The 9,659-nt window shown below is 42.1% G+C and overlaps 1 protein-coding gene across 2 annotated transcripts; it reads right to left on the bottom strand.

Moving 5' to 3' along the window:
- Positions 1-1,632: 1,632 nt before the first annotated feature.
- On the bottom strand, positions 1,633-6,951 carry LOC147796116 (monocarboxylate transporter 13-like). 2 transcript variants are annotated; one of them, XM_087148513.1, is made up of 7 exons: positions 6,693-6,951; positions 5,196-5,489; positions 4,473-4,822; positions 3,686-3,914; positions 3,227-3,370; positions 2,970-3,031; positions 2,677-2,857 (listed from the first exon to the last, which is right to left on the bottom strand). In XM_087148513.1, exons 1-7 carry the CDS (start codon positions 6,868-6,870, stop codon positions 2,810-2,812), a joined length of 1,305 nt encoding a protein of 434 aa, XP_087004639.1. In that variant the 5' UTR covers positions 6,871-6,951; the 3' UTR covers positions 2,677-2,809. The 2 variants fall into 2 exon arrangements, with proteins under 2 accessions (XP_022102258.2, XP_087004639.1); XM_022246566.2 differs by lacking the exon at positions 2,970-3,031 and having other exon boundaries at positions 1,633-2,857; positions 6,693-6,942.
- Positions 6,952-9,659: the final 2,708 nt, after the last annotated feature.

The raw sequence follows: 9,659 nt of genomic DNA, 5'->3' as shown, positions 1-9,659 counted from the left end.
CATAAATTTGATTCTGGATCTGTCATTGGAGTAATGCCCCGCAATAGCAGGTATTTACAAATGGAGATACCATGGACGAAGTTTTGTAGACTAACTTAATTGTTTTTCTTCGCTTTTCTTCTCACTGTATTCGCAGACATTTCACAAGTCGCATAATAACTACGTGTTAATTCATTGTAAGACGCAGGTTTTTAAACTTTCCATAGGGCTTCAGACACCCACCCTGTTTTAACCCAAAACAGAGTCATTTACTTTTAAATAATGAAAACAGGTACTTTTTCAGTCATGATTCATTTCTCTTCTTTCCTGAAGCATGTAAAAAGCCCACCAAACAGAAGGCTACATGAAAAAGGTTCACATTTTTGCCCGCCCCCCGAAAAGTATTCCACATTGTTAGTGGGGAGGTCTTTTTCCCTGTATCGATACCTAGACAGAAAATTACTCATATCTACACTCCAAACACTTGCAAAAGCTAAATTTGCCACAGTACCAATAGTGCAGGGACTCTGACACGCCAGAAAGTGAAGAACCTTCTTGTCAAAGTTACTAATCCGGGAAGAAAACAGACACAATACACCGTGTGTAATATCAAGCATAGGGCAACAATTTTATGTTGGCGGTTAGGTTTGCACATCAGACGGTAGGCCTGCTATTTTTAGGGCTCAGGTGTGTGGCAGCTCAGGTTATCTGCAAAGGTAATCCACTTAGATTGTGAGAAGCAAGAGCGTATGCAGATTTTCGGCGGAACGGAGGAAAGACACTCAACAACACCGCCTTGGCCCGGTTCCAGAGCCGCAGATTCCTGACTAAATTTTCAGGCAATAAAGTCACAATTTCGTAACTGTAGCCGAGATACAAAATTCTGTCGTCTTTTGTGCAAACCAACTTGTCACAATGTTCCATGGCCCTCCTGTTCGACAGCAAGCGGAAGCTGGCATTGGAGTGATTCACATGGAAGGAAAGAACAACCCTGAAGCCGAAGACGCGAACCGGAGCAAAATAACATACATACATTCCAAACGTCAAATGCATTTAAAGGTATCCATGCATTTAAAATACATGTAAAGTTTAGAATTAATACTTTCGCTATTATGGTATTTTATGGTTCACCCTGTCACCCTTGCAATGAACTCAGTCATTGGTGGAAAAAGTTGGGAAAAGCCGGGCCTTCTTGTCTTGAAAAGGACATTATCATGACATGAATTCGTTTTCATGAAATCAGTACCAAAAAGGAATCAAAGACATCAGGAGAAAATCCCAAAATCTCAGCAACAAAAAACAAAAACAAACAAACAAACACCCCCCCCAAAACCCTGACTTATTACAATGTCACAATATCTAAGAAACTGTCGGGGGAAGATTCCGGCCTTTGTGTGCCACATGTCATGGTATAACATACAATCCACTGTAAATACAATGGCACATTGTAGATCTTTTCGAAAACTTACAGGTCACCATTAGCGGGATTCTGCACAACCGGATAAGCCTAAGGGTAAAACAAAATGAGAACTTCAACCTTGCTTACCCCGAAGGATGGAACCATTTGCGCTGGCATTGGCTTTAATCATTCCATATTAATGTTTGTGAGTTGTTTGTTTGAAATTAAGGGTTCACACTCAAAAGAATACTGAGTTGATTTTGAAACTGTCTTTATTTCTTTTCACCTTCTCAGTACGTGTAACTGAGTATCAATCAATTTAACACAAAGTCATTTGTATGGTCTAGTTTGACTACTACGGGCGTTTCACAGGAGTACGCCTCCAAGAGTTCGCAACACGTTGGCCAATCACAATGCGCTAAAACTATCGACCCAGTGCGCGTTTGGAAAGGGTTGAAAGATTTCACGCGTTGTGATTGGCCAACGCGTCGCAAACTCTTGGAGGGGCACTACTGTGAATCACCTGCATTGATAATGTTTATTACCTGAGAATAATCGTAAATACTGCAAGTGGTAGAAATGAAAACTGTAGATTAAATTGCCTATAACGTGTAAATAGAACCGACCCTGACCATCTTTGTGATCATCTGTAGTTTGCAATCTTTTTTCTTATCTTTTATATCTTTCCAGTCACAGTCCCCTAAAAGAAAAGGGTCATTGTGAAACGCCAAAAAAGATAATCATCTCTTGTGTGCATCTTGTTGTGCACACGACATACAAAACAAAGGGGAATGTGCGTAAAGAAAAGCCCGAGGTACGCGAAACCTTTTCATTTTTCTCTCCGACATAAAAGTAATCATTCCTAAAATCTGGTTTCATTTTCTTCACATGGCAATACATGTATTAAATACTGCTGTTGCAATTATATCAAGTGGATATCAAGTGGTATATAAACTGTACTATTGAATTAAAAAGAGTTGTAAAAAGGCCCAAACGTTTGTGACTCGAGTCGGGTCCCTGTCATGAAGTGACTCGAGTCGAGTCGAGTCATTGTGATGAAGTGACTCGAGTCGAGTCATTGTGATGAAGTGACTCGAGCCGAGTTGAGTCATTGTGATGAAGCAACTCGAGTTGAGCCATGGTAATTTTGGTTTGGTTTGAGGGGGAGGGGGTAGAATGGAGTGGGTCAGTTAAAGTAGTGGGCACGCTTTGAATTACAGAAACAAAAACAAACGAGCTTAACGTCTAAGGTTCATCTGTGTGTTGTCGCCTACGTTTCAAGCTCTTTGGCACTGACACGGTCATGCTTTGCAGCCGAGGGAATTGTTGACGAGCTGGTCGATCGATGCCTTGCCGCTCGTCTTGATTGCAGCCGTTTCTTTACAGGTATCACAATCAAGCAGACAGACGAGCACATGAAAATGGAGGCAACTATGAACAGGGCAACTGTGTAGTCTCCCATCGAGTCGTATATGCTACCTGAAAATGGCAAACAGGTTAGAGATCAATCCTCTATGAGTTTTGAAAATAAAGTGACGCGACATGCCAAATTGAATTCAAATTGAATAGATAAGACTCAATTCAGACTAACCACTAACGTCACTTTGTCGTCACTTTCTTGCCCCTTTCCCATGCAAGAAGGCGCTGTAGGGCCTATGTACATGTAGATAGATATGACACGAATCATGAGGAGTACCTTAATTTTTGCTGGGATAACGGAATCAATAGACAATTTTGTGACATTCCTCATGAAAAAAAATATTAAACGAAAGCATCCAGTACGGCAGAATAGGCGTAAGACATTGTAAGAATCCATCAGATTGATAATACAAATGAAAAGTGCCAAACCTGTTACTGGACCCCCGAGAAAAGATCCAATTCCAATTGGTATGAGCAGAATCACGGTTACCAGGTTTGACCCGTAGTCTCCAAATATCTCCATCGCTGAAGGGTAGGGCGATGCATACGACACACTGCGAACTGGTCCAAGGACTAGTCGGGTGGGGGGGGGGTAATAAAGGTAGGACGCAACTTCAAAGTCCCAGTTTTCTTACCACCAAAAATTTAATGGTATATTAGACAACAAAGAGGGGACCATCAAAATGGTCAATCCTCCGAATGTACGTAGCTTGGCTTGGAACTCAAACACCGCAACTGAAAGGCATGATGAGGTATTTTCCTCTCTAAGTCCAAATCACACGACGACTGTTTCTTTGTTTTACTTTAATCACAAGGGGCCTGTCTGACCTTCATTCAAGTTCACTGACAGATTGACAGAGATTGGTTTACGTTTTATTTTTGACTCACCGAATGAGAAAATTAAGATGGTCGTGACGTTGTGTAAAACAGTCACCAGGCCGCATGCAACAGCTGCAAGTACGCCCGTTGCAACCACCTCGTAGATCTTTAGACACGGAAGACGATCACCAAGGAGCGAGAGAACCACCTTGCCCAGAATCTCGCCCACTGCTCCCAAGACTAGAGCCTGCGTGATCTGGTCGGTGGTGAAACTTCGATCGTGCTCCATGAAACTTGCCTGAACGAAAATTTGAGAGAATTACACAGGTTTGTGGAATGCGGACTTACGTAGGATTGCATCACTTTCAAAACCAAGTTCTGATGGATACTTGATCAAAAGTCACAATTACAGGTGTCCCGAACTTATTGCGTGAGTACAATCTTAACCTTTTGGGATCAGATTCAAGCCATTTTAAAACATTGGTTAGGCTTCAATTACAACATTTGGTTGTGGTTGGTTTCCTTAGGATGGGCTAGAGGTAAACATAGCTTGTGGAAAATATGTGGGAAAGTCTTTCTGAGGTACTTGGTTTTAAATATGGGTCGATTTAAAAATTAGCACTTGAAGCAGTGAACAATGGAGTGCTTGCGCATGGTTAATATGAACAACAATTATGTTTCCGTGTCAGTTCCCATGCAGACTAAATCCTATACTTAATATCATAATCGCTGTTTGCTGCCAAAAGTACTTTAAATTCCAAATGGTAAAAACGTACTCTTCCCCCAATTCACATTTCAAGTTTGGGCAGATAAAGAGGCAACTAAAATCCCATGCTCGTTTTTTTTCTTAGCTTACATAATTTATCAAGAAGAATGTCCATGCCACATTGCTCAACATGAAACCGAAGAGCCATAGCCACAAGTCTGCTTGAAGCAAGGCCCTGACGAACCTTCGCTGCAAGGTCTCCTCCTCGTCAGCACCCTTACCGCCAACGAGTTTGGAAGCTGCATCAGGAGGGATGTCCTCCCCACTACCACCCTCTCTACCCATCTCCGGTGCTTCACTTTCGATTGTAACCGGGGAAGCGAGGAACACACCGCAGGCTGCACTAAGAAGAAAGTATCCTCCGCCGATTATCCTTAGGGCGTTGCGCCAACCATACAACGCAGTCAACGCGCGAAACAGTGGCGCAAAGACAAACACGCCTGTACAAAACAAATTGCGAACAGGGATCAAGCGACAGTCATCCGTTCGTTTTCTTAACGCATTTGTGCAATATGGGAACAGGAAGGACTATGGGCAGTCATTTTGGCTGTGTCAAAAACGGCCTTCCAGAGCTACAGCTAGGTCTATTGTCTACGCGTCTCCGCACACTTCCAATGGAGGGAAGACTTAGACCTAGCTCTAGACAACAGATTCGGATGCAGCCTTACTCTTAAAGAAGTCTAGTCTCCATCTCTGTTCAAATTGTCCACTGTCTATGGTTTTTATAATCACCCCCATTCGTAGGTTCAACTCTACGCAGTTGCTTGTGAGTGGGCCTATTAGTTCCACTGTACTGGCAACTGTAGCACTTACCAACGGCTGTACCCAGCAAAGCTGCAGACATTGCCCGGGAGCAGTTGTCTCTTGGATACCAGTCAAATATAACCTTGATCCCGGACTGGTATATAAGGTTCCCGCCAAAGCCGACGAGAACGCCAAATGTAAGGAACGCGTATGGAAGCGCGGGCACGAAGGACGTAGCGACCATGCCGCCGCTAAAAACTACGGTGCCCAGGAGGGCAACCACCCTGGGACTGAGTCGCCGGATGAGCAAGGGTGAGAACGGGCTACAAAAAAGTAAAGTCATCGCAAGTGACCCAACCCAACCTGAGAGAAAAACAAAGGGTGAAGAATGAACTTTTGACAATTCGTTAGGAGTGCGAGTGTCGATAATGCATATACGTATTGTTTGACATGAGTCCTGGTCAACCTAACGACGACGACGACGACGACAATTAGAAATGAAACAGATGCAATTCTTCCTCGGGGTCTGTACATACTGTGTATGCTAATAATTTTGATCTACCAGCAAGTCAGTGCTAGTACTACGCACCACGGATAATTAACAGAAAACAGAAAATGCGCACGCGTAACACGTATCCGTATATCTTTGTCGTTTATTATGACATCATCACTTTAGGCTCTCTTGTTATGCGTACATGTAATGTGGAAAAGCCCCCATTAAGGAAGACATATGGAAACAACTTGGTTACCGGACCCAGTATGCCCACGTATGAGCTTTCTGTTTTAAACACCACATTATTACTAAACTTTATTCCAAGAAACAAATGTTTCTTCCTTGCACGACGCTTGATGTATCGTTTGACCGGACAGCAGTGCCTCTCAGTTAATGTTTTGGGGAATACATTTTTGTGTGTGAAGAAAACAGCGCGTAAAATTCTGCAACTTCATACGTACCTGTGTACGTATTTAGTCATGCGGATTCGTGTACAAGCACAAAGACTTTGCTTGGTGTACGCCGTGCTATCTCGCGTGGACTTGGGGTAACTATCAAGAACGAGGCAAAATTATCCAATTATGCTTTCTAGGGCCTGATTTCACGGTGTACCTTTAAGCAATCTTTACTAACCATAGCACAGACATTTGTTTCACAGTAAGAGTATTTTACGGCCCAAGCTTCACTGTTGCTCTTGTTAGCACAAACATTGCATAAGCTCGCATACAGATTTCTGGCGTGACGTCACTCGGCTAAGCAACTTTTCCTTACGAGGTTAACATGCCTTTTACCGTGCTTACGGTCTCATTGAAATACGCGGAGCATCTGTCGTAAAGTCGTCTGCTTAGCAGCGCCGTGGAATTGGGCCATGCAGAGCTCAGGTTCAGGACACACCAGAAATCTCTATGCTCTCCAACTTCAGACTTTGGAACCAATACGGTTGTATACTAATGTCGGCGGTACAGCATGCCGCTTTTGTGTGTTAATTGTTCACGTATACTAACGAATAAGCCACCATTTTTAGACACTCATGGCGCAACTTAAATCTTTCTATAAACAGTTCCATTGCTTACCTGTGAGTGCCGCCCCTGCCTTAAATTCATCCTCAAAACTCAGGAAAAGAACGTTGTAAGCGTAGACAGGTCCACTCGCAATGAACAACTGCACGGACACAATTAGTACCACGAAAATGCCACGGTATCTGTTGAAAAAGGAACGTAGGACGCCACGAGAGTTATTTGCCTCCGCCATGACGACGGGTTATGGCCTCAGTATGCATTCAGGGGCGTGAGTACTAAAGCCCTGGAGTGCCATCAAGTTTATTGTTTGAACAAGCGAAGCATATTTTTTCCAAGTTTGTTTCTGCGGGATACATTTTTCCAAAATTTGTTTCTACGAGATACATTTTTCAAACTTTATTTTTATGAGTTACATTTTTTTCCAAGTTTGTTTAGTACGAGATATAATTTGTTTGAGATCGTTATCTGTGATCTATTTTTAGAAACATTGTTTCTATTTTTGGAAACATTAGTTTTTATGAGATATATGTTTCCAAAGTTTGTTTTTGCGAGATATAGTTTTTCCAGTTTTGTTTTCACGAGATATATGAAACCAACATTTCACTGACAGAAACAAAAAGAAACTAGCCCGTATTGATAGATTAATGACCTGATGGGGTAAGTGAGTCGTTAAGAAAAGTGGGATTCAATAGGAAGCGTTTTTGCGAATTCTCCACTTTGTGGGTGGGCCGTCGTGGGGCCAAGGATAGCGTGGTAGTCCAGTTGACTTGCCCAAGTCTGGGGCAAGAAAAAATATATCTCGTGAAAACAAACTTGAAAAAATATAATCTCTTAAAAACAATTGTTTCTAAAAATAAAAACAATTTTTCTCTAAATAGATCACAGAGAACGATCTCAAAAATATATCTCTTAAAAACAAACTTGGGAAAAATGTATCTGGTAAAAACAAACTTGGAAAAACTATACTTCACTTTTTAAAAATATACTTGATGACTTTTCTCGCCCCAGACTGAGGCAAGTCTACTGAGGATCAGTCAAGAGCAAACCTCTTGTGCAATAACTGTTGAACGAGCGTACTAGCTTGAAGGCCTCAAAAACACCCCTGAGATGATAGTTTTATTCAAAACCTCACATGGTGGTGGGAGCATCAGGGCTCTTTCGAGTTTTGCTCCCAGACCAAAAGACTCCGATCTAGTGAGAAAATCTTTGAAGGTCCAGTGGCCACCATGGTCATGTGAGCAATGAGCAATCTTACTAAGGTCTTTCGCGGGGACCCTTTTGATAGAAAGAGTCGACAGTGGAAGGGGGTGGGATGTCCGTTTGAGGCATTTCATGAAATCTGGCGATTGCCTTCCCCTTCCGTGTTTCCCTTACCTTTAAGTTCTTCGGTGCCTATCCAACCAACTTGACTGCGGGGTGCTTTCCATTTCCCTGAAAAGTACACAGAAATTTTGCTCTGTTTATGGTAGTCTTTTGTGTATGACGTGATACAGATAAAACCCTAAAATGCTAGGGGTAAAGGAATACCCAGTTACTTGGATTGCATGGATCTGGCCTGTATTTGCTCTTTATATCATTAAAACTTGAATGTTGCAGAAGGAACAGTGCTGCCGACAGTTGATACGGTGTAGTTATTTTCTCCCTCTCCAAACTAAACAACTTTCTCTAGTTCTGTACATGATGCCCCCTTTCACTCCATTACTCACATAGCAGTTCCTAAGCAATCCATTACTTCGAGTTTATGAATTAGTTTGTCTTGTAACTTTCCCCCACTTCACGTTCAATGATTTTTCAAAATTTACATATGATTTAACAATTCACCTTGACGTAATTGTCAGGAGATTAGCTGGTCTGCCATTCTTTTGGAGCAGGAAATAAACCAGAGCTGTTTTACAGCCAAATCATCACTTCATGTGCGATATGTCAGATCTGGACAGAGTGCAAAGTGTCCTTTCTCATGCATGAAATCAATAGAAAAGTTTGTTATAATCCTCATAAAAAAATAACACAAGCATCCAGTACGGCAGCAGGCGTTTCAACGTGAAGTCTGAACCGTTTCCATAATCAAAAAATAGTTGTATGATAAAGGCATTAAAAGAAAAGTTCCAAGTTTGGAAAAGTTCCAAACCTGTCACTGGACCCCCGAGGAAATATTCAATTCTAATTGGTACCGCGGTAGTAGCAGAATCATGGTTAGCAGATTTGATCTGTGATCTCCAAATATCTCCATCGCTGAAGGGTAGGGCGATGCATACGACACACTGCGAACTGGTCCAAGGACTAGTTGGGGGGGGTAATAAAGGTAGGAGGTAACTTCAAAGTCCCAGTTTTCTTGTTCTGTGTAAAGAGAAAGCAAGTTTTCACATTTCCCATCTATTCCGATCTATACCCATCACATTAGTCAATGATATTGTGAACGCATTACTATCGTTTGGTCTTACGCCATCAACCCACTGCATTACCAACCCTAATTATTCAGTTCCATTATTGCATTTGTATCCTTACTAGCCCATTGCGTCTATGTAAGACACGTATTCGTGGGGCAATATTCATTTTTCAGTTTGTCAACTCTCAACCTCTTTTTTATTTTTTAAATCGGAAACACATCATTCCATCATCTCGAGAATAATTCTTGGAGTTCCTTCATTTTTTGAATTGTCAAAGAAAGTGACCCTATAATCAGGCGTACCCCGACGTGGAATCACACTAAGCCTACCCCTCACGTAACGTGACACAAACAACTTTAAGAAACCAGGAAACCAAACCGAACCACACCACGCATGAGCTTTCAGATGTTCGAAAGCTGAAGCACACTTATTCTGATTTGGCACCAGTCTGCCGTGTATATGTAGTACACAAAAGCACGCCAAATTCTATTCCTCAGCAGCGCTGCCATACTTTGCCGGGTCGACCCCTCCGGATTTTACATCACAATAAGCAGCAATGTGACAAAGTAGACTTCGCCGGGGTCGATATCCCAAACAAAATAAAGGTGATTCTGGGTTCAGTAATAATGAGTGC

The sequence above is a fragment of the Acanthaster planci genome, linkage group LG18 (assembly GCF_054643075.1).
Source record: "Acanthaster planci isolate LZ-2023a linkage group LG18, COTS_SCS, whole genome shotgun sequence".
NCBI lineage: Eukaryota > Metazoa > Echinodermata > Asteroidea > Valvatida > Acanthasteridae > Acanthaster > Acanthaster planci.
Note: the sequence above shows the minus strand (reverse complement) of the source record. Positions and strands in the feature narration are given on the sequence as shown.

Bases quoted from the DNA above. Each gene is read 5' to 3' on its own strand.
- LOC147796116 (XM_022246566.2), bottom strand. From the start codon at position 6,870: ATGGCGGAGGCAAATAACTCTCGTGGCGTCCTACGTTCCTTTTTCAAC. The intron at 4,823-5,195 runs GTAAGTGCTACA...TGTTTTGTACAG, and splicing joins TTTGCTGGGTACAGCCGTTG to GCGTGTTTGTCTTTGCGCCA. The intron at 3,371-3,685 runs GTGAGTCAAAAA...CCACCCGACTAG, and splicing joins CATCTTAATTTTCTCATTCG to TCCTTGGACCAGTTCGCAGT.